Consider the following 25991-nt stretch of genomic DNA (forward strand, 5'->3'; position numbering starts at 1 on the left):
AGAAATAGTATTAATTTATTTTTTCTCTTTTAGTGCCATGGATCAAGGTAACTTCAGAGCAGTCACCAGCAAATCTTTGATGAGATGGAAATTGCAATGTTCCATGTTTTATGCCATTTCAGGTAGAGATGATTTGTGTGCGTGCAGAAGTATGACACCAATGTAATAGAAGAAAACTCTAGTTGACATGGATATTTGGGGGATACCAATTATCAGGGCAGCCAAAGGACCAAGGACAAAGAACTGAATTACTAAGTTAGAATATGACTGTGCATTTCTAGGTTTTAAAAATGAGCGAGGAAACCAAACTGCCTGCCTTTCCCAGGAAGCAGTATTACAAGGCAGACACCTTGTTCCACTTAAACGTGCCCCACTGCAATAACAGTATTACTTGGGAAATGAAGACACAACATACAGTCTTTTCTTAGTGCTTTACAATTCTCAGGTCAAGTGCTAATACATATTACAGAGCTCTCTCTGGCAAGTATTGTTAGAGCTGTCATTAAAGACCTCCAAAAGTCTTAGCTGTGCAATTGAAAATGTTTCCAAATCCTCTTATCCCAAACATAACAAATCTCACTGTTGTTAAATCTGATGTTTTGTAAATTTGATACTGCTTGGCTTATTGAGGGGGCTGGAGAATGTTTTTTGTGCAATAACACAGATCTCCAGAAAAGGAATAATGCACCTCTGTGGCAAGGGAATAACACAGATCTCTGGAAAGGGATTTACACAAGACTGGTGGAAAAGAAAAGATCAAAGACCACTCCAGTACAGTATGAAGATGATTCTAGGGTTAAAAGGCACAATAATGCTGCCCAATTACAGCTCCACCTGGGTCACGCGCTATGTGTAACAGAAAGAAGCAAGATGGCAGATACCCTGGGTTATTTTAATTAATTTAATCATGTGACTAATTGGTCTCTGCTGGGTTTCTGTGGTAACTGCTTCCTAAGTGCTGATGGGCAATTGTGTTAAATGTAGCTTGGAAACTGCACGTAGGGTGCAGTGCCTTCTAGAGAGCAAAGGGAATTGTACAGCTGTGCGGGGAAGGTGCTCCTGCTGGGGCACTGATTATCTCTGAGCAGAATGTTTACAGCTGTACTGTCCTCTTTGCTCCTCTGCAAGCACGCTTCCTGAAGGAGCACGCTTATTTGCAGAAAATGTGCTAGACTTTCTTCCTCTTGGGCGTGAAAGTAGATTTCCTGTAGGAATATGTGAAGGCACATGTACGCAGCAGAGCACACGCTATTTGGAAACAAAGGGAGAGCAGCTAGAGAGCTGTGCGTGCAAAACTGAAATGACTCCTGCATGCGCAGTGTGAGGCCCTGGAAACCAGAATGTCTTCTTAGCGGTGGCTGCGTTCGAGGGTAAATCCATTACTGAGCCCTGACACAAACAACGTGCAAAACCATTTTTTTCCAACTGCTCCTGCATCTCTTGTATTATTCATGAAATCCCTAAATCCACACGGGTCGCAATTAGCATGGAGTACTGCAAAATGGCACAGAGCTGCCTTCAAAATTGGCAAACATGAAAATGACTTGTAAAAGTCATTCTCTGCTTCACGGGTTGAATTTCAGATCACTGTGAACACGAAGTTGTCATTCTGCTGGATTCAAACTTACACCCGTGTCTCCTCACATGATTAATGTAACAGTACAAATGGAAAGATGATTAATAATAGCAACCTACATTCCAGTAATCACAATTGCACATAAGAAATGACTGTTTAATGGGGTGGTAAGTGAAACCCCGTTAAGGGCACAGAGAAAAAACAACTGAGAATCTCCTTGGTACCTTTCAATTAAAAAAAAAACACCAAAACCCTAAGAAAAAAAAATCCATAAGACAACACAAGACATGCTGCAAATACATAACACAACACGGATCATTAAATGCCATACCTTATCCTAACCTTGCCAGGGAAAATGCAGAAACGGGTTAGGAAATGTAGGAAGACATAGCCAGAGAGAGGTTAAAAGTTTGGTGGCTGCATTGCGAAGGCTAGAAAGGTTCCACTTAATAAAGCAAGGGAAAGGCTAAAGCAGAATAGTGAAGGAAGAAAAATGTGCATTACCTCCCTGCCCTGGGAAGGAGAATAAAGAGCTACCCAGCCTAAGTATGGCAGACCTGGGCTTTATTTTATTTAATATAAATTAGGTTACATTTAAAAATCTTATACAGCTTTATCAGCAAAAAGTGATAGTTGTGGGTCATGAAGTACACATGTAAATATCTATTTCCTTATTTTTCCTGCTGAAATGCCACCACTAGCTTGTACCTTGGGATTCAGTTCTCATCCTACTGACATCACTGGAAATACTGCCCTTGACATCCGCAAGTCAAAAATACCTCCTTTGTTTCAAAACTGGCGGTCAGTACCTTATTGCATATTCTGTTCTGCAATTTATATGGAGTTATTCAAACCTAAGTTAAAGGCTGAAGAAACAAAAAGCTCAAAATAACATTTGCAATTAGGTGTCTTTAGGAAATATCTTACAAACTATGCAACATGCTCTAATACCTCTAGTTGTGTTTTTGGAAAAGTTAGGCGTAGTGAAGGTGCTACAGATTACATTTTATACTGAAATGTCCAGATATAGTAAATTTGAGTTCTACAAGACATTTCTTTAAAAACAGCCCTTACTACATGAGATTGAACGCAACCTCACATATCACTTTAATCCTTTTATAAAAAGTCCTCTACACTTCCCATATTTTCATCAACAGTAGATACTAGAAAACACTAACGTTTTCGAAATACTTCAAATGAACAGTGTGGTGACACTGACAACTGCATTATGAATGTTGAAAATTTTTACAAGACATTTGAGGATGATTGAAAGTGAGGCAAAATATTTTCAATTTAATGATAGTAACAATAATAATAATAAAAAAAAACTTCGCAGTGACACTACAGTGAACCTATTGCTCCTTCAGACCTAGTAGGAACTAAATGGAGCTATTACAATTCCTATACTGGGCCAAAATTACACTTGATTTAAGTAGCCCCATTGATTTTAATAAAGCCACACTGGCTTATACCAGCTATGTATTTGGCTGCCCAAATGGGACATGTCAGTTAAGATTTGTATGTCACGGAACCCTTCATGCTTGCTATGCCATCAGTGCAACCGCTTTGATTGGGAAGATGGGTCTTGCCATAGTGATCAGCCCATTTGTTCCTCTTGTCTGGCAAATTGCAGCTGACAACAGCCAATACCTGAAGGAAGGAGTGAAAAATATCCCATAATCTATGCAGTTATAGGATGCATCTGGGGCTTACACTGGCAGGTAATATCTCTGATAAACAAGGTTTGGTTTCCATTGCTCTTTTACTTGGCTTAGCTGTATATTTTGCTAATAATCATCAGTTTTATCAAAAGTATAAAACTATACTATTTAATTTCAGTCCCAGTTCAACTGCTACTCCAGTCAGAGCACTCCTGTTTATTTCAGTGGCTTGTGGCTCAGGCATTTAACTACTATTTGTGATAGTTCAGTCTAAAAATGGGCAGTGTAATTTTGGGAAGTAATACTGCCTGCTGAATCCAAGTGTGCTACCCTTTCATTTCTGCAGAAGTCTGAGACAGAAAATACACAGAAGACAGTGTATGCATTCCCTCTGCCAGTGCCAGCTTCGGTATTTACTAGCGTTCGCTCACCCCAGCTTAGTCTGTCCCAAGCAAAGCAGCTCATTTCAGGCCACAGTTCCAAGGGCTAACAGTTACATTGATGTATTACACATCAAAATTGCAAAAGACAAACATCTTCCCAGCCACCTTCTCCTTCTCCACGGGCTTAATGCTTTCATATTCCCTAAATCATCCTCTGCTTCTGCTCATCCTTTAACCTGCCTGTGCAAACTCCCTCCAAATCTTGCGGCTCCTTGCTCTGTCCGTGTTTCAGCAACCACACAACTATTCTCCTCAACACCCCCACACTCCAGACCCTAGCTGTCGCCACTTAACTACCATTACATCCACACAGCCCAGCTTATTGCCCATACTTATCCTCAGTTTCAGCCTCTTGTCCAGCTTCACTCATTGCACTAAGATTTTTTTTCAGGTTGTCTGGGGTTGTTTTTTTTCTCCCTAGACATAGTAACTCAATTTTGTCAAAGTACAAGTAATTTAGTTGTTATTTTTTACTATTTCTAATTCCTCCAGAGAACTATTTTCTGTCCTGTCTGGTATCTTCAACTCCTCCTGGCTTAGTATCCTCTGCAGAGCTCGTGAACTTGCTCTCTGTTCTCTCCAGGACATCATTAATGAAATATGAAACAAGACCAACCTCACGAAAGTCCCTCTGGCACTTCTCTATCCACAACCTGATATGCTGCTTTTTATCACCGCCCTTTACTTTATTCCTTGAGCCTGTTTTCAGGCCACTTGACAGTGTTCATAACCAAAGCAATTTGAATTAATCTGAGGGTAAGATTTCATGAGATGCTATTTCGAGTGCTTTACTAAATTCCAAATCCATTAGAACTTCTAATTTGCCTCTCTCAGCTGATTTCCGTGTGTGTGTATACATACTAGCTGTGTTTGCTTGTCAAAACCTCTGTACTCCTCTGTTACTCCTTGCCCATATGGTATAACTGCAGAAAACAGGGATTTGGTTGAGTGGATTTGTGCACCGAAGTATCTGCTTTTTGTTGAAAAATTAAACTTTTTTCTTAAAATAATTATTTTTCCTGTAGCAAATTGAATTAAAAACTTCGTAGCACATATAAAAACATTCCTCAGCATTATAAAGCTATTTTTTGTTTTGGCAGTAAATTCAGGTCCTGTGGAATGCAATCAGTTTCTTATTCAAATGTTCAACTTCATATAAAAACATGGACCGATATATACTGCTGCACCAAAATGTGTTCATTGTTTCCATAGAGGGCATCAGACTACTCACAGACATCAAATAACACACCAAAACCAACAAACTTTATTCAGCAAACATACTCCTGAGTCCAAATAAACTATGCTCACCTAAATATCTTTGTCTAAAAGCTGTTACGTAAAAAATTATATCGCATTTGTTCTTTACAATGTTACAGCCTGCCAGGTCTAACTTAAAGTTACTGTATTCTGCCATTAAGCAAATTAAATAAAAAGTATTTAGGAATTCTCAGCTTCATTTCCTATACTGAAAAAGAAACCAACTTTCTTATGTCTTTTTTTTTTTTTTTTTTTTTTAAGCACCATACAAATGGCTTCCAAATTTTCAGGAACAGTTGCTGGTTTTAATGATATATTGCAGATCCTTGTCAATATATCTGCTGCTTCACACTTTTATTTCCTCAGGAACACTCGGCTGAGTACCATCTGCTCCTGGTGATTTACTGCTCTCGAGTTGCTGAAGTTGCTCCATAACTTCCTCCTAAGAGACTTCAATTTCTGTTATAAGGCCACACTCTGATTTCCTGTGAAAAGTGTCCTTGGGACAAGAATTTCCTCATTATCCTCTGCGGTGAAGATGGACGCAGAAAATTTAATTTGATTTTTCTGCTGTTCCACTTTTTCAGAAGGGGCCAGAGTCACTGCTGGGCGGCCTACAGGCATGGGGCAGGGGGGAGGTACACAGGTGGCTTTTTATTTCTACAGAGCCGCTTTTTCTACACTTTCTACAGCGCCTTGTACATACACCTTTCAGAGAATTTCCTTGTCCTTTTGTTCCCACACTTTATCTCAGAGACCTTCAGTTATAAATGACTTAGTCGCGTTTTCAAATTCTTTGATGGATGAGTTTTGTCTTAAAGAAGCAAACCATTTCATATTTCTGGTACAAGTGTGCCTGGAACCCCGTTGGCATTGCCATAGCTTAACAACTGCACGTCCAATTTGGAAAAAAATGTTTTTTCCTCTCTTGCTGTGTGAAAAACCACAGAAACAATAAGAAAACAGACTGCATGCAAAATAACAGAACTCCTCGTACACAATGTACGGGGGCCTGATCCAGAGCTTACTGCAAGCAATGGGACGTCACCCACTGACACTGATGGGATCTGGATCAGGCCCAAATGGAAGCACACCTAAAAGCAGAGAGAGTTTTTTGTTTTGTCTTTCAGTTACAGTAATCATAGGTGTCATTTGTAACAGTAGTAGGTAACAAATTTTCCAATAAACGTGTGATTTTTAAGTTGACAGTGTCCCTTTAAGCTTATGCACTTCTTCACTTAACTATGCCAGATTTACTCTCCCCTTTCTACTTTTTCCTTGCTCAGAGGTATACATACCATCTGTGCATCTAATATGGTGTTCTTAAATAGCCTCCAGAGTGATTCAATGCTTCTTTTTCCCCCTTTTTTTAAACCTTATCTTTGTTAACCCTTTTCCTCAGTATTTTAGAGCCTTCTCTTTCAGAGCTCCTCGTCCTTCCTTTCTTTAGGATGAAGTTACCATCTTCCAACACGGGAGTTAGGACTATGGCTACCTGTTCTTTTCATACCTGTGCATTAGACAAAACGCAGTGGGGAGTTGCCTTACCGAGGCATCGATAATGATCAATTACTTCTGCAAATGAAGGCATGAGACTGAACCATTCCACAACGGCCAAAGTGACCATTATTACTACTACATCATGAAATTATTCAAACCTACCTCCTCATAAATATCTAAATGTCAGTGTTCTGTTTAAATCTTTAGATCAGGCTTTGAAGACTTATATTTAGTTCTAGGAGCTCTCTTCCACCTGATTTAGTAGCACTGTGCACCACGACTGTGAAAGCCTGGGGACTAAATTAAAAATAGTAAGAGTAATTGAGACTGAGCTGTTACTTGATTTCTAACTCACTCGGTTTCCCCTTTTCATTCAACAGTCCGAATCTCAGGGGAAGGAAGCGACACTGTGCTGCATGCATGGGACACTGCAGCTCTGTCCATCGATGTGATACAGGGGAAATTACTGCATCCAGCCAGTGCTAGTGGGGGAAGCCAAGTCCTCGACGGTCTCGCACACTGTCCGGTAAAGCCGCACCAGGCTACCATACCCCACTGAAGATCCTCCCCTTGCAAAGCCCAGATATGAGCCAGAGAGATGCTCTGCTCTGCTTTGAAAGTAAATGGGCAGCAAGGCAGCCACATCTGCCCCTGCCCGCCCCGTGTGTGCCAGCCAGAAGAGCTGCTCCTGCCTGAGCATCCACCAGCCCTTCCATGCAATGGAGGCAGAGCCTGGCCTCCTACTCCTTAGGCAGGAGATTAAATAAACAAAAAACACCTGAAGACAGACAGACACACAGACACAGACACAGACACACACAGAGAGACACAGACACACACACACACACACACACACAGACAAACACAGACACACACCCCACACACCCCCACACACCCCCACACCCACCCCCCTCAAAAGCATCAGATACTTTATGACTAATTTTTAAACAGATGAGTACATTTACTTCAGATACAAAATTGTATCCAGGCTAAACTTGCAACATACGTTTACTTTCAGTCCAATTTAAATTCAAATGGCGGAGTTGTAAATGCTTGGGTTTCTGACAGTATGCAGCCCCTCACCGAACCTCGCTGGCCAGCAAACAGCTGGCCGAAACGACTTTCTACAGGAAAGATATTTCACATTTTCAGATTTTTGCCCAATAAAACCCACCTCGTTCTTCCAGCAAGTTTAACACTTGTGCATCGTGCATGGCTTGATATACGGCGTAAAGCTGACTTTAACTAACAATTCCCAGTAGTAGATTTTCCTGTTCATCCAGCAGCTTGTAAGTTATATCCATCTGGCCTCTCCTAGCTTCATTTAGACTCACGAGGCCAGACTCAAGGCTAACGTGTGTAGGGGTTTCTTCAGTCTTCCCATCAACCAGCAAATGTTTGCAAACAAATCTAAAAGGGATGAAACTTTCCTACCTAGGAGGGGCCAAAAGATACATGATGGGATTTACTCCCTTGGTTGGACTCAGTTTCATCCTTGAATTTGTCCCAAGATTTCTATGCGTAATGGAGAGGGAAGTCACCATTTCAGGAAAATGAGACAGTAATTAAACACAGGCCCTCCGCTGACAAGAAATCGCAACTCCACTGAACTGCTGCCTCACCTGCATAAATCCCTTCACCACTAAAGAAATGCGTGCTCCCAAAAACCTTCAGGACTAGAAATGACCTTCCAACCTCAGCTGGCCCCTCAGGTTTCCTACTGCTGCCCACCGTGGTCTCCTGCCCGGGCAGAACTTCACCCTGTTAAACTACACAGTTAATTGTAGCATTCCATACGTCCTTTCAGGAGAGTATACGGAGGGTGTTGTTCACAACATTGCTCCTAATGCAAACATATTTTTGAAAACCATATTTGCTTAATTTTGGTTTTAAAATAAAAATATATAGAGTGAAAAAAATACTCATGCTCCTTTTTCAATATTTCCCTAAGTTAATGAGCTGACTGATAAGTGAACAGATGCATTAAGGCAATAATTTATTCAAATGTCATGGTATTTTTGAACAAACATATTATTTAATATGCATTTCATTATTTGCCCAGCTCGTATTAATGATTGATGTGTTCATTAGGCAAAGTGGCACCAAATATAATCTGTGCAAATGAAATTCACTTTGGAGATCTATCCTATGTTTTTGTCAGAATAAAGACTCTCCTCGATGCTCATTCTGTGTTGATCACATAGAAACAAAGCTGGAAGGTGCCTAATTTCATACAAGGCCAAGGCAATGTGGGCTGATCTAAGGTAACAAGAATCAAGACATGGAATGTAGGGGAGAGCAGGATTTTTTTGAGTGATTGCCTAGCGCACGTAGGTTGGAGCTAAAGGGGTTCAGAGGTAAAGTAAGCACCCGTGTGTGATATACCTCCTCATTTTCTGAAGCCATCATTGTTATGCACCTAAACTCTTTAATCAAAAATCCCTTGGTGATGCAAAAATGTCCTGGATACTGCAGAGTATGAACTCCATCTGGCCAAACTTCTTAACGGAGCAAAGGGTCTGTTTTTCCCTTCGTGTCTCCCTCTTCCTTCCAAAAATTCATCCTATGTGATTTAAGACTTCAGTAAAGCACCTTAGTAATCTCCAGAAATACCGCTACCAGCCATCTTTCTTCCTCAGCCACCCTGGTAGGCAGCAACTTCTCTCACATCTCCAACATCAAGGTGTCATAACATCTATTTAAATCCAAATCATTGCTCTAAACTGCATACACCTAGTGTCTGAAAACCCTAAATGCATTTCTAGTCATGTCCTAATCTAATTAGTGATGTTGTGTTGTGATATCTGTATGTAAACAAAACCTACTGCTGGCAAGAAGGAGCTGTGCAGTCGCTGAAGCTGTCCAGAACTGATGCAAGGACACCTTGCAGAAACTGGTCGCTTCATTTGGATCAAACGCTGCTGTCCAAGAGGCAGCCGATTCTCAAGCTGTAATTAGCATATTCATTTTGATATAACCAAAGTAGCCAGAATGCAACACAACTGATGTAATGTGACATGGTGGTTAGAATTAAAAGTGAACACGCCTTTTAATTGAATTGGATACCTGCTAGTAATTCAGACAATGGGAATTTGATTCAAATTTATAGTATTAAATGGCAGCAGATGGACAGTAAAATGTCCATTGAGTTTGCAAACTGACAAGCATGCTGGGTTTGCCAGATCCTTTCATTAAGTCACTGGTGGCATCAGTCAGGTGCTGATGCATTTCATCGTTAGCAATGCTAATACGTTTTGCTTTGCTGTGGGTGAGTGGTGAGATATTGACTGATGGTCTCAGTAGGTTAATTTGGAATTTCATTTGCCTCTTCTAATCATGAAAAATCCTAGCTCTGGTTCAGGGAAGGAGTTTTATGAGATTTCTGGGTTTAGTATCCAGTAAGTAGAAAGGCCAGCTGATGACAGCTACACAATGATGCCAACTCTTCTCCTTTCTGACTGATGCCACCCATTTCTCTCACAGCTCAGGATTTCCTTGCTATTTCACTGTCTGTTCAGATTCTTGGCCACTGTCTGTGTCATTCTACCCTCCACAAACTTTAAAAACATCCTTTGAGGAAGGATATTTTCCTTCCCATAGGTTCCTCAAGGAGCTTGCCGTTGTCCCCCATGTTTGAACTATTTCCTCTGCAGACTCAGCGTTTCATCTGCATTCACTCATCAGCACTCATTTATATCCCACCATAGCAGTCACAGCTACAGAGATGTGTGTCATCTTTTCCCTTCCTACTTTCAAACGTTTGCAAGAAACCTTATCAAATTGGCTGCTGTGGCAAATACACACAACCACACGTATGCTGATGTGCACATACACACACACAAGCACACATAAACACACATGCACATATTCTACACAAAACCACAGCAGAAGAAGCAACTTCGTGAACCACTTATGAAACCCCACTTCTCTACACCTCTGCAGAACCAAATACGGGCAATTTCACACCAACCAGGTAGGACACCTGCTCTACACAACCTTTCTGAACACCTAATTAATACACATTAAATCTCTAGGAGAAATAGGTTTTCTATTCAGAGGCCCATACGTTCCAAAACTTATTATGGAAAGGGAGTCTAAAGGAAGATGTAACACCTAAGCTTTTTTTTCATTGGCTTTTTTTTTTTTTTTTTTTTTTGTCAGGGGCATTAGATGCATAAGTTGCTTTAAGCAATTTTCCAAATTGCCATGAATTATGATCATTTTACAAATTAAATTTTGCAGGTGCATAAGAAAGAAAAGAAAGTAACTTTTTTTTTTTACTGTTACTCATTGACTTAACAGGGAGATTGTTAAATGTTTCTTACGCACTGTTAGGCTGCACAATTAAGCTTGAAATCAAGAGAAGTTTCTCTGACAACCCTCAGTAATAATTTTGGGGAATAATAGCTTATGTTTACTCCTAGTTTTTAGTATGTGTTTGTATATACATGCCCATATTAATCATATAGTAATATACATTAATTAACCAAAAAACTACTCAGGAATACTGAGGTTTTATGATGTTGTGTGCATTTTATCATCTTTAAACATAATTTGAAAATGTAAGGAATTGTCTAATGCAACAGAACCCAGGACTAAATAAATGCATATTACTTCTTACAGCCCCATTTGATTGTTCACATTCATTCTTGCTATACAGATGAGATAAAACATACTGCATATACATATGCATATATATATATATATGCTGCATATACAGCATAAACCACAATGCCTGTCTGTGATACTGACTCATACATGGTGCTGCCCACCACTATCCTGTATGGGGAGAAAAGAGCCATTATCATTTACATCTTCATGCTGCTAAACAGCAGGTTACTTTTACTTTTTTACTTATGCCTTTTTGTTTATTAGTGTAAATGAAATTTGACTGCACTGTAAACAAAAGCATCTATCATCATTTTTCCTGATTGGGAGGCAGTGTGAAACAGGAACAAGGTCAAGTACAAAATGCTGGCTTGACAACCTTGCAATCACTTTGCCTCTGATGTCTTAGTCAAATCAAATAAATTATCCTTTAATATACCTGTGAACAGAGTCTATAACCTCTGTGAGTTCAGTCCTCATTCTACGTTTGGCTATTTGGTCACAATAAATTTGTTTTCTGACCCACTGAGTCAATAAACTTAATTTCAAAATTAATCTTTTCAGGCTTCAAACTCACTGGATCCAATTATGAATCCTATCGTTCCCTTTAAATTTCATATTCTGAAACTTGGTGCTCCAATGCTTTTTGCCCTTATGTGCCTCCTTGGTACTTAACTTCATATCAGTTGGCCTACAAAATTAAATCTCTGAGGAAGGGAGCATCAGAACAGCTCCAAATCTTAAATCTTCAATTACAAACATTAGTATGAAATGCTCCCTTTCCCTGCAATACTTCCTTTTAATTGGTTTTGTTACCCACAACAGGTTATTACTATATAGTAGTTTGTTATGTGTGTTTAACTATGCACACTAGACCAAACAGGAGTGGGAATGCAGATCTGGATTATTTTTCTTTGGTGGTGGTGGCATTTGTAGGTGTTTTCTAAATTGGATCTAATCTAAATACTTTGCTTTTTGCCTAATGGGGTAAAACCCCAAAATTTTTCTTCATTTATTTCTGGTAATTGAGATAATATTACACTCTGTGGGGAGACCCATTATAATTCAAAACATACATATTTCTATTCTTGCAAGGCATGGTTGCTAATATAGATAATTTTAATGGTCATGACTGAAGGATACATGGGGCAAACTTTGCCTTTCTTATGAGAAGAGCAACTTACAAGTACATGAGCCTTTTTCCTTACAAACTCCCCGCCCCAGCCATGAAGCTTGCTGTAAGCCCTGGCTTACAGATGCAGAGTGCAGGGGCACAGCTTATGGAGCACAAATGCACACAGCTCCACTGGGACAAAAGGCAGGAAGGACTGATGTGTGCTTCTGACTACACTGCTTGGGTTCAAACACTCCTGAGGCCAGCAAGGTACCAGTTTATTCTGGTGCGTTGCTACTCTTGCTAAACCCACTACAAGAGCAGGCTGGGAAGGAGTTAGAGGGAGCAGTCAGTGCCCAGCTACCCTGGGTCTCTTTGGAGCACTTTCATTGCTCTCCAGGGGCCCTTCAAGGTGGTCTCATGCCAAGCCTTCTCCCAGCTGGAAATCTGTGGGCATGCATTGCTTCAGTGTGCATTTGCCCTGTGTATGGGAGAAGATTTTGTTATTAGGATGATGACAGAAGTCTAATTCTGAACACAGCAATTGGCGTTCAGGGATGGATAATTTGCGGCATTACTTAGTGCCACTTTTGAGACATTAGTGACGACTTATTCTTTACTGTTTAAACAGTTCTATCATTTTAAGCAAGTGCTTATTACAGCACTTCTTTCTAGGGGAGGGAGGGAAGACGGCTTAACACGATCCATTAGGAAATTCAAGCCTTAAATGAAGTGACCACAAAGTCCTATCAGCTCCTAGAAATGTAGCAGCTGTACATATTTAATGTAATACAACACTATATTGTGGTGGTGATCTGCTGTTTAAAACATACATAAGGCAGGTGAAACATGACTATTTTACTCCTCTGTTTGAAAAATGAGAAAGTGTAGAGTGGCATAACTTCTCAAATAAATAAGCATTAGACTCATGGAGAAGACAGGTATGCTGTTGGACTAGTAATAACAGACTAAAGGTCAGCAGTTACATGTGAAACTATTGCAGCCTTGTTCCTTTGATCTTGTTCCTCAAGACTCTGCTCTATTACTAATAGGTAAAGTGCAAAACAAGAAGCATGAGGGACTGCTGAGTTCTACTGTACATGTCTTAATTTAACAGCAGCATTTCCTAAGTGTTCTGTCCCCTGATCATCTAATGCTGTAAATACACATGCAAGGAGCAGTTCCAGATTTCCCCTGCTGGGTCAGATCCTCTGCAATTGCAGATTCCACAGGTGCAAAGAGGAAGAAAATTTGACTCACTGGCTTAGCTTTGCAGCAGAGCCAATGCAGCAACCAACATGATATCAATTATACGTTATCTCGCCATATTTTGCCAAGTCCTCCCATACGACATTTTGTTAATTTGCAGTCTCTTTAGAGAAGAATAGGACATTTCACTAGGGTATGATGGTATATGAAAAGATTAGGAACATCTATTGTTATTTAGATATATACAAAATAATGAATACAGAGAGCTTTTGGAAGGAAATAGTCAGCATCTTTTAGCTTCCAGAAGTTAACAGAGGTGTAGGAAAGAGTAGCAGGGGGAATGAGATGTTCTATTTTATCCTTTTGCATAATACAAGGACAAGGAGGCCTCCAACAAAGCACACAGGTAATAAATTTTAAGTCAGGTAAAGGGAACTTTTTCATATATTGCCTGACTCACTGAATTCATGGCCATAAACCATTAATGAATCCTACTACTCATGGGTTAGTAGAAGGCTGAAGTACACCTATGCATTATGTTAACATGTATCTATTTTCATTTAGTAGGGATCTAAACCTCCTATTTCAGGATCTAAGATGCAGATGAAATTGAGAATCCACCATGAACTGGTTGTTCCTTCATCTACATCCCCAGGGTTTCCTGAATTATCTGGTACTCATCACTACTGGACACACAGGACCACCTAACTAGGATCACTGACAAAGCCTCCAGTACTATGAACCATCTTACCCATGTAAATTTGTGACTGAAAAGCCATGGGAGCATCAGCTGATGGTGATCTGGATCCCGTCACCCCAGAGTGTCTGACACATTGTAAGGCCCATTGAACTGCAAGGGCATAAACATGCATGTGTGCACAGTGCACATACACATACATGAACTTATTTTCAAATGAGGAACATCTAAGGAGCATGTATCTCCCTCCTCTATGGTTTTTCTAGATAAAAAGGATGTAAACACCACTCCTCGCAGAAGACTCACATGACTTTAACCAGCCTGTCTGCTCCAGTAGACATTATGAGCTTGATTCTCCAAGACTGCCACTAAAATTCCACTCTACTGATTTTTGCAACCTAATTCTTCAGGCATTTTTTTTCCCTCCCTTTTTTTTTTTCTTTTTCCTTTTTTTTTTTTTTCCCAGGATGATGTGACCCAAATTTATAAAGGAGGGTAATTTGCTATAACATTGCATCTTGAATCTAGGATCTGTATGTACTGATTTGTTATTACCACAAATGTAAAAGACCACTTAGAGACCTGAATTCAGTTTGATCTTGAGAAGCTTTGAATGTTCTGTAGCATGAGTGAAAATGGCATTATTTAGAAAACAAAAATTTAAAGGGTTTTATGAATAATAAACATTTCTAAGACAATAGCAGCTACCCAAAGATTCACACTACTAAGCACCAAAAGGACACAGCTACTTTTTCAACAACTAAAAATGCTGGGGCATTCCTTCGTTATTTTTCTTTAAATGACATATCGCACATTCTGCTACAGAAAAACAGCTGCTGAAGTAACCTAGAGGGCATTTTCAGGCACTGTACTCCAGTGATTACAGCAATTTTTGCAGACATTCAATATTAGGATTGCATTCTAATTTTAGACAGTTAAATTTAAATTGCGTAGGAGGGGTTTTCATGCTACTCTAAATGTTCTAACATTGCATACCCCAACCCCAAAACTGTATAGTGTTTGAATTTTGCAGCAATGATAATTTATTTAGTAATGATACATTTTAAAAGGATGAAAATAGAGCTCACTAGCAGCAGTAGGAAGACGTCCGCTACTGTGATGGGATCCAGACACAGGCCCTAAAAGCATTTACCCACTGGCCAAGATCCCAGCACCATAGGACTTAGTGACACTGTCATATGCAACCCTCCTCTACTGTTTCCATGATATCTCTCCTAGTTGTGTGTATGTAGCAAGTATCCTGAGACTCTAAAGCCAAATTGGGACTCTTATGTTAATGCTTATTAGTATTTGAATTCCCTGATTCTCACAAAACCCAAACATTGAACTGAAGGAAACTGAAAGAAACAGGGTTAGTAAAAGACTGACAGTCCAACAGACAATACAGATGGGAAGTGGAGGGACTAGATGAAACAGAGAAAACAAAAGAAAAGAGCTTCTGTTAGATGCTAAATGAGACCCATGTTGGGCCTGATTAAAGCTATGTCTATGTAGGTTACATCTTTCCTTATTTCTCTTACCTTGTTTCTCTTGAAATATGCTCTTCGGCAGGCTGCAAAGCACTTCTCGCTGCAGAAGCATTTCACTTCACTTCCCATACTCAGGGAATAGCGCTTGATTCCAACTTTCTGGCACCAGGCACACATTATTTGTACATTTGACACATCATCTTCTACAACAAAAATATAAGAACAATGTTTACATGAGATGCAAACACCTTCCTCAGACATCTGCACACTTACTCTTAGATACAACCACCACCAGCTTATCTTATTTCTGCCTTCCTCACTGTCTGAGAGCAGAACTGTGCATGTCTGTGATTACCAGCTTCATCCTCAGGCAGCCAGTGACCTGTGCCAGCCAGGCTGGGGAGACTGGCAGAGCTTCTAAGATGGCTGGAAAAGATTATTAGCTTAAAAAATGATGCATTGCTGAAAAGCTCTGGAAATCTCGAGAGCTTTTTAGCATGTTTAAGAGTGTACAACTCCTTATTGAACAACTAACCAAGACTAGAGGCTTAATGAGTATTGATGCTTTGTTCTTGCTGCTTACAGTCTGTTGTAGTCACCCCCTGAGATGTTCTGCTCAGCAAGCTGGGGATAAAACACACTGGGAAGGTACCGCACCAAGGCAGGTATCTAACAAGAGCCCTCTTCTAAATAACTAGGAACACAAGATACCCCTTTTCCATGTTGTTTCGAAATAATGACATGTACAAAATGGGGAGCTTTCATGTGAATGTAGCAATCACAGAAACAGACTCGAGCAAGAAGGAAGATGCAGCACTGTGGTAAAGTCTGCCGGGTTACTTTCCAGTCATTATGTTCATTGGTCAAATTTTAATTCAGGAAGAGTTCCTGAGCCCTTTCGAGCTCTTATCTAATGCGTGTTACAAATGTGGCATGTATGCCTTCTGTCATGTAACAAAACCCAGGGCTTATTACTAAAGTGCTAGCAATATCCTTGTGTAGTCATCACGCCCTTCAGCTTCACAGACGATGGCAGCAAATAGTTAAGCCTCATGAACAGATCAAGACAATACGTTAGCAGGAATCTTTCTGACCTAAAACTGAGAATTCTTTCAGTTCTTATGTCCAGCCTGTGATACAGCTTGACCTTTCAGTTATAGGCAGCAGCCATTGTCTAACTTCTGGGAAAAAAAAAAAAAAATCCCTGAAGACTAATTGTTAAAGCAGTTCCTGGTCCATGAGCTGTGGAGAATTCATAGCTCAGAGAGTCTGTCATGCAGCCATCCCATTTCCCTATAAAGGATTTGTTTTTGAAGCTACGCTGTCATCATTCTGTAAAATTATTGGCAAACTAATTTTTAGCAGAGTGATTTGGCTCCTTTCCCCAGCTATCATAACTCAGAACTACGTGCTACATTTTATTCACCTTAACGGAATAAATATTGCCAGTTTAATAACTTTTTTCCTTCCACAAATTGTGTTATGATTTATAGCTACAAATAAAATTGTACAATGTAAAATAATGACCTTTTAGTTTTAATCAGACTGTCTACCTTTAAACCTATATTTAAGGCTAAGTTATAACACAGATTTGTGTTTAACGTATTTTATCACTTACCCTTTAGAGTGGGATTTGCCAATACTATAAATGCTTTCACATACTGAACATCAAGGGAAATCAAAACAATTTGCCCAAAATTATCTCTACCCATCTATAGGGTCAAGATGCCTGCCTCTGAGCTGGCTGTAATCTCAGCTAGGAGCACAGGGTGCCATCACAGTGGCGTTGCATGGCGTCATCACAGCTTTCCTTGCAGAGCAGTCTGGGTCAGGGTGCTAACTACTCCAGCACAGCTCAGGAGCTCTTCCCTGTTTTTATCCTGAGCCATCTGAAGTACTGAGCTTTTACAAAGGTGCCTTATTCAGCTACTTCTGCACCATAATAAACCAATCCCTTACGGGCTGAACTTGCCCCTTTGAATGTATCAGGACAACAGAAGATCCTGTGAACCAAACGAAACAGACAGCAAGCTCTTGTTTCAGATAACAGCAACATATATTCTACTACTGATAAGACATATTTTATCTCTTGAAAATAGGACATCTACCAGTGATACTTTCCAATAACCTTCACTTCTGGTGAGACCAACTGTCATAAACGGAAAAAAAAAATTACAGAGCTGAAAGAGAGTTCACTGGCAAAGTAGGTGCTGGAGAAGCTCTTTGAAGCAGGTGGGCTCATCTGGGGCACGGTTTTTAAGGAGAACCACAAAGCTGCACCACCAGGATTCGCAGGGTCTTTCACGCATGACTTGATAAGGGAAACACCTCAGCTATCATTCAGCTCCTGTTCACCGACGGACATGAACTGCCTTCCACGGGTGACCACACAATTGTCCATTCACAATTACACGACACCCCAGCAGCAGCAGAAGCTGTTACATGGAAAAGCTGCATTACACACTTCTCTGCAGGAGGTTATACAGGACAGTAAGGCTCAATTTCCCTCTTTCTGCCAAAGACCCTCTAAGATAGATTGAGGAGAGGAGAGGGTCCTACTCTGTCAAGTTGTCTTCCCCTGCCCTGAGCAGCAGAACTTCACCACCACCTCATGGGGAATCCTTTGAAGCAGCATTGCTTCATTTGTGGTCCACAGATCTGACAATCAATAGAACGGCAGAAAATGTCTACGAACTACTACTTCCAGCCACTGTCTGCACTTCCAGGAAGAGACAGCTGATATGCAGGAGGCACCATCAATATTAATCAAAATGTTCATCATTTTGAAAGAAGGAAGGGAGAAAGGGAGGGAAAGAGTCTGCCTAAATACAAAGAACTTCAATTATTTCTCTCGCCTACTCCCTTCTCAAGCCAGTCATCAAAGAATGGTCGCATACAATATAATCCTTTTAATAGTAATAGTAATAATAAAACTAGATGCCTCTTCCATTGAATAGGCTCAGGAACACTGCTACAAAAGGGTTAGCTGAGTATGGCCACATAAAGCAGCCAGAAAAAAGCAGTAATCCAGAAGGGAGTTTGGACCATGTGCTTCCTGGAACAGTACACTAATATGTCACTTTTTAAGTCATTTTTGCTCCCTCAGGTGTAGGTTTGCCCAACTCAATTTTTGATGCAACTCTAACTTCTTGCAATGCAGTCATCAGGTGAAGAAAGAAAACATCCAGTATCACATGACTAATTCCTTATGGACCATCAACAAGAGCCCTGCGCAGCCTTGTGGCAGGAAGACTTGCTCTAAAATAAAATCCTTTCTTTCAGCTTCAAGTGAAGCTAAGAACGGCAGAGAAAAGGACCTGTTCTTGGTACCTGGGGGATAGGTACGGAGCCATGCCCTATGGCCTATGGGTGCGGATGACAGCTGGGGACAATGATAAAGGTCCAAACCTGATCCTGTGCTTTCCTTCTTGACACTGGTTGCAGTAAAGGTCTGAGTAGATGCTGTGAAAATAACTAACAGGGACGTTTTGTTGCAGTGTATTAAGCTTAGTGACCAAAAAAGAGGACTGCAGTATTAACGAAAAGGTAATAGTCCATGCATTTCTAACATTACAGTCCATGTGGGAAGCAATAGCTTAAACACAAAACATTAAGACTGTGTGAAATAAGAAAAGCCAAAGTCACATGATTTAATTGCTGTCTTTTCCTAAACACAAACTGGAATAATCAGAAACCAGAAATTTGTCTCTTCCATTCAAGATAAAATTCCTCTCACTTCTTCACAGACCTTTGTTTCATAAGACCAAATCATTTAAAAATCACTTTACTAGACTCTTGCCCCTCTTTCAGGAAAACGTATCAAATCCCCATCCCTAGAGCACTCAGCCAGAGGAACCTGATGCGATGAGAACACAGGGAAGCAGGGAATTTCAAATCCAGTCACCTGAGATTGCTTATTTGTCTTGAATCTTTATTCTAATCTTTTCCTGATCAGGTCTGCACTAAGAAAGCTTCTCCACAACAATCACATCAGTATAGTACATCAGCAATGTTCTCCTTTGCTCACAGACAAATTTTCACTGGTAGTCTAGCTTAGCATATCCGCTTGAGTAACATGAGCTCATCCTGACAGCATGCCTATGTCCATCATGTGAGCTCTCGCTGGAGCAGCTCTTCTGATGAAGATCATTCACCATAACTTTTAGGACTCACACAGCTAGGCTGACACATTTGTGAAGTACAAAAATAACATTTGCAATCCTGGTACAGCTCATTTTGAAGTGAAAGAAAGTTATTTTTTAACAGCTGTATTTTTTTTTCCTCCATCTGGGTTTGTAACTTTATGACCTGCTCTTGCAATGTGCTTAGCATGCTCTCAGATCTGTCACGCTTATGCCAGGTAGCGCGGGTACTCATACAGGTGAGACAGAGAGTAGCTGGCACAGAGACAACTGAACAGTAACAGGAGAGATTTCAGCAGAACATCTGTACCACTGTCTTCTACAATTACACTGGGTAATAGAAAGACATATTCCTTCCACATGCAGAACAAGATCTGAATTTTCAGCCTCTGCTTTTTTGAGTTCTCAACTCTTCACAGGGAAAGCTATTGTGGGAGTTCCAATACTGTGTTTTTCTGCCCCTGGGTTGTGTCATTACAGGTAGAAGAAGCACTCCCTGCACCCACCGCACAGATACTGTTCAGATACATCTCCTTGTGGTTTTTAGCCTGTGTATTTTTCATAATGAACAATGCAATAAACGCGAAGCGTTTGCAGTGTTAAATCATGTTCCCAAAGGGAGTAGTTTGTATAACAAGATAAAATTATCACATTATAATAACTAAATATGCATCAGTCTAAAGCATGCTTCAATTAATCATCAAAAGTTTTCACCGCCTCTTTAGGTCTTAATTAAGCAGAATGTTTGGCTTTTTTTTTCCTTTCAAACCGGTGTGAAGGAGCTGCAGAAAATTGTTCCGCTTAAACCCAATGAGCAGCAGTTTACACTAATCGATCTTATGTGGAACCATAATTTGGAGAGGTGGGGGGAAGAGAAGAAAGGCAATGAGTACAGCAGAGTAAATCCATCACGTACAGCTCTGTCCCTTTATCTAAGCAAACCAGCACGGCCTACAGTGTTTAGCAGGATGATCTTAAAATCCCTACAATTCTGGAGTTAAATCCTGATCAGTTTACTAACTTCTGGGCTGTAACTTTCTACTAATTCCGTTTAGTACTTACTGATATGTATTTTCAATTTTAACTCCAGTTTCAAGAACTTGGGTGAAACTAAATACAGCTCTAATCCTGCAGATTATAATGATTCATGGGCAAGTACTCCAAGACCTTGCTTTCCACATTTCCTTGCAAGAAATTCAGTAGGAGATACTCAACTCTTCTGGCAAGAAGAAAATATCACTCCTGAAAGTGCCCAGCTGCAGTAGCGAATAAGTCCTGTTGTGCAGAAGGAAGACCAGGAGACCAGAGGGTCTGGGATGGAAATCTCAAAGAGTATGTCCCTTGGACTGAGTAAGCCTGTGTGAAACCTGTACCTTGGCTGTGGTTGTATCTGTGATCTGATACAGAAAGTATTTTGGCACCCCATCCCTCCTTGGTGTCTCCTCACAGCCCATCTCTTCCAGGCATGAGTTTCCTTCCACCACAGCTATCAGAAGCCATGTCTCCCCAGTACTGCTTGCTTCTGTTTTCCTCCCTTTCTCTTTGCTGCATCCCACCCCCTCACGTGGGCAGTTTTTTAATCCCAGGTTATTTTGAGGGGAGCTAGAATAGCCCTTTTACCCCATCCTGGGAACTGCACTGAATACACTAGCATACATCTTGAACTATTTTAGCTGCTTTCACTACTACTTTCTAATGAAAAGCTGCAAAAATTCCTTTTTAAAGGCATTAGATCTGAACTTGATTCTAGCATTCGCAGCATGAACAATAAGGGCTCACTGTTTCCACTGGGACATGCCAGGATTTCAGAATGGTTCATTCTGAGTTACCCGCCTGCCACTTCTGAAACCCCAGCTTGCTGTTTCTGAGGAAAACCAAGTAGCACGTACTCAGAGTTTTCATCCCAAAGCAGTTCCTGAGGCTGATGATCCCAAGCAAGGCAGAAGGACCATTACAGTCATTTTTCTTAAATCTGAGATGCTTTATCTGATTCATCTTGAACTACAAAATGAACAAACAAAATGCCTGAGACATTGCTGCAGATACCCTTGTGATAGCACTTAAGTGCTGATCCTCTAAACAGACGGAGTGTGTACAAACTTAAGGTACAAAAAGTACCTTAGAAAAAGTAATTACAAGAGGAAGATTAAAAAATAGGGCTGGCAATAGAAAGCTTGCTGCAACCATTGCTATGGAAATACCTCAGGGGCTCTACAATGCATTTCCTTTTAAGGACCAGCCTCTTGAAGTTCACTACTCTGCCAATAAAGCAAAGTGTCCCAGCTCCTTTTTAAAAATCATTTTGGGGAACCACGGCTTGCCTCTGTTTTCTATGCATGAGTTGAGGCACATTCTCATGCATAGTTCAGTAAGGACTGAATGCACAACACAAATAAAAGCTGGCATTTAGGCAGGTTTTAAACATGCAAACAAAAAAGCACCTATTTCAGCTAATAGGGGGGGAACTCCCTGTGTATTTTGAATATATGCTATTAAAGTGCATACATAGACTTTATGATTTTCTTTTTAGCACAAAGGAAACACTTGGCCCTCCACAGAGAGCAAAAGGCATCAACAGTGGGCTAGATGGGGCAGGCATCCTGGCAACCATTGGCATTTTAAAACCCAGGCACTAATAACCCTACGATCAGTGTAAATTAGATGATGTTTCAAACTGAAAACAAGAGAAAGAATTTGAAGAGTAGTGACTACAGGATTTGTCGCAGTGGTCTTTATGAGAGAGCTAAACCTGCAGTTAAGAGAAGCTGTAATGGGGTTCAGCAGCTAGAATAAGATTTGGGAAATACTGAAGAAGGATCGAAAGCGTAGTAAAAAGAAAGTCTCCTCAATATAGAGACTTAATTAGATCTGATAATATGGTCTTTATTTAAGGAAAACTGCCGCTGGGTTTTGCTTGGAATCAGACTTCTTGGTAATGCAGTCATAGAACCAATTCCTTGGTGAATTTAGACAGATGATCTCAGAATTCATTTTTACTGCCCTGCTAACTACCATTTAAAACATCTTTTATGCTTCCAGATTCCTCCAATGCAATTTAAATGTTGAGAGAGGTTACAACGTGCAGTTCCAAGTGTTCACAGGGCAGGGACTTTGCTTAACCTCACGTGTTTCACCAAATTACTGGTGTGCACTTGTATTTACAAAAAATAATCCTGTAAACTTTAATTATAAAGTTAGGCTAAGCTGTAACACAGAAAATCACTCATTCCTTTCAATCCTTTATCTATAAAATACCTAATTATTTTATTTAGTATTTGCATGTGACATTTCCTTGCCAGCTTAGGTCACAAGCCTATTTTACAAGGTAGTCAGCACTGGAAATGCTTCTGCTCCTCCTTTAAGACATTTTGCCTCACCAGAAACAGCTCCTCCAGCCCATTCTTCCTTCACTTCCACGAGTTTCTAGTAACTTTTGGTACGATCCTAGTCATTGTCACTTGGAAATCACTGAACCAAATGTTATGTAGAAACACTGATCTGCAGATTGCAGAATTTAAATTCAATTTCCTTTCCCAAATGTACTCATTATCTTGTGGAAACCCTGGGAAGGAGCATTATTTTTCCCTTGTACTTCTTTCCCCTGTGGAAAGCTCAGTCAACTGCACGGCATCACCCTCTGCGTCCCCTTCCACCGCATCCCTTGACAGTGACCTCCCCTCACAGCACAGCATGGCAGGGCGCCGGTTCTTCTTTGGGACACTTAGAACAGTAGACACACTGGGTGCATCGCTTATACACAGGAGGCAGGAAAGGGAAGGTTTTGCCGACACCCATGCTCAAAGGCTAGACCAACCAGCAGTTGTACCTCCCCTACCGAGGCACTGCCATGGGGGTTCACAAGAGAAAGTAAACCAAAGAGCACTCTTAAAAAAAATGGGGAAACTGAGATAGCATAGCCTCCAGCAGGTGCCAGGGGAAGGAGGCAGCATGTTCTTACCTGCATTGAAAGAATTTTTTGCATTCTTCTTTGACTAGTCTTGATTTTAGCCTTCCTTCATCCCATGTAACAGCAGCCGTCCAAACTTGTCTAAGTGAAAGGGCAGAGTCACCCGAAGTGCCCTCTCAGATTTACTCTATCGCTAAGGGCTGCACAGTAACAGTTAGGACGTCTGCACGCTGCATACTATGGACGTCTACCCTGCACAACTGTGGTGGGATTTTTATTTTTAGATCACTCCTGGCTACTGCACTTTGTTCCCTGCTATTTCTATGTAATTTTTTAATTGAAAAAAATACTTTCTTTACGTTGCTGTGTAGAAAATAAGAAACTTCTCATACCAAGTAGAACTAATCTTAGTATCGGTTTGTTGCAATGGGTTGTACCCAAGACTAACCCTGAAGATCACTCAGAATCTGTTGCTGGGCAAGAAGGATGGTTATCAGCCGAAAGGAGACTATTACATCAACTCTTTGGAGGCTGCACTGACTTCTTACTTGCTTCCAGATGCAGGTCAGATGGCTGATGTTGACTGATAAAGTCCTGTTTGATTTGGGCACTGACGGAGTGCGGTTTATCTGCCTGGTGGTGCAGATCAGTGGAGTGCTCTTGCAGACAGTCTCCAGATCTGAGCAACTGGCATACTTCTTGTGGAGGCTTCCCGTGACTAGATTTAGTATCCTCCATTAACATGCTGCAACCTGAGTCTGTAGATGGTCAGTGCACCAGATAGGGCCCACCTGGCCTTTTTTGGGTGTAATTCTGGGGTACAGTGAAGACAGAGTGCCATTATTGGAGCTGTTTATAATTGGTCAGGTAGCAGCCTGATGTTTTCCAAGACTCTATAAGCAAATTCTTACCTAATATTTCATTTGACTAAAACAGAAAAGCTGAACCACTTGGAGATAAAGTTTTAGTCTGAATGCTCAAAATTACTTGGTTTTCAAAAGAAAAAAACCCACTTTACCATAAAATAAATATGAGGGCAAAAAGGTAGCTTCGTTAACTGTTCAAGGTTTTAGCCTGTTCATACAAAATATGAATGCAGATAGGACACTGTTCAAGGTTTTCCAGCATGCTCAAGGAAGACCTTAGCCTGCTGAAATCTTCAATGACTGCTTCCTAGACATAATTCAGTACTAGTATTCCTTCTCCTCCTTTTCAAGCTGGTAGTTGTTTCTGATACCAAGAATTATATCTGCCTCCCTGGAAATCTTGTTTCCCTTGGCTTCCTGACTGCCTTCCCCCAGTGCTTCTTCTACCCCTGCCATTGCTACATCAGTGCACATTGCAGAGCATCCTTCCTATTTCTCCCTTCAGGCTTCTGTGAGCATCCCCTGTGCTCTGCTCTTTTTCTTCTCCCTCCTATCTGTATAGAATCTTACCTGCAAAAATTATTCAACTAATAATTCATTGTGACTGTTTCTTGGATCTGCTTATCCTCTCCAGACCATTGCTCTCCTGTCCAAATGAATATTTCAGCCTGTCTCCCTGACAGTTCTTTACTGGTGCTGACCCTTCAGTTCAAGATCAATACGGCAAGAATTAAAGTCTTAATAATTTCTCCCTGAGTGCTCACTCCATATTATTTGCTCAGTAATAGTGGACCGCACCATCATCTTTCCTGTCCTTCAGGTTCATGATTTAGATATCATTTCCATCTGCAGGCACTCTCTTTTCAGCTATATTTAAATCTTGTAGATTCTTCTTCTGTGCAATACCTAAAAGCTTTGCCCATCCATCCATAAAGTCTGGACTCATCCCGATTCTCAGCTTTTCAGTCACTACAGTGCATCACTACTTGGTTTTCTCTGGCCTGTAATGTAACCTCATCCTATGTGCACCCACTCAAAATGTGCTGCAAAGGTTCCTTTCTCTGCCCAGCATTTTAACCTTGAAGCTTTCTCCTAGACTCTTTCTGCCGCTCCCTCCTTTCTCCCGTCTTCATTTATTAACTCGGGCAAACGTAAGCTGCTTCTGTTCTTGCGGCAGGTCAGCCATAGCCTGTCCCTCTTCCATGCTGAAAATGGTGAATTTCGGCTTTAGCAGTTAATAATGTGAGTCTTTTCCATTTGCCTGCTCAACTCAAAGAAGCACCTTTGTGCTGCTTCCGAAGTCTTTCCCTGTGCTTGTGAGGGGCAACAAGAAAACATCCCCAGAGTTACTCTTGTCTGGCTTCGTATCACTCTGAAGTTTGTTGCTTTGATGTAGTGCCCACAAAACGGTGTCAAAGTGCAGTGCCAAGTCCACTGCCTCACATGCTGGCTCTCCTGGCTCCTTTGTACTCCCTTTTCTACTTGCATTCACCAGTTGCTTCTTGCCAGGCTCTTTGGGGT

At 40.7% G+C, this 25991-nt stretch overlaps 1 protein-coding gene across 9 annotated transcripts in view; it reads right to left on the reverse strand.

Annotated features, from left to right (window-relative positions):
- SOBP (sine oculis binding protein homolog) overlaps window positions 1-25991 on the reverse strand; it is a 137899-nt gene that overhangs the window by 98243 nt on the left and 13665 nt on the right. For all 9 annotated transcript variants that reach the window (XR_013928528.1, XR_013928529.1, XM_080389815.1 and 6 more), the window contains exon 4: window positions 15607-15758. Coding sequence is in view for 7 of the 9 variants with exons in the window: in XM_080389815.1 (XP_080245941.1) it covers window positions 15607-15758 (152 nt within the window). In the remaining 2 variants the exon portion in view is untranslated. The remainder of the gene's footprint in view (window positions 1-15606; window positions 15759-25991) is intronic.

The sequence above is a fragment of the Falco punctatus genome (genome assembly GCF_963210335.1).
Source record: "Falco punctatus genome assembly, chromosome: 5".
Lineage (NCBI taxonomy): Eukaryota > Metazoa > Chordata > Aves > Falconiformes > Falconidae > Falco > Falco punctatus.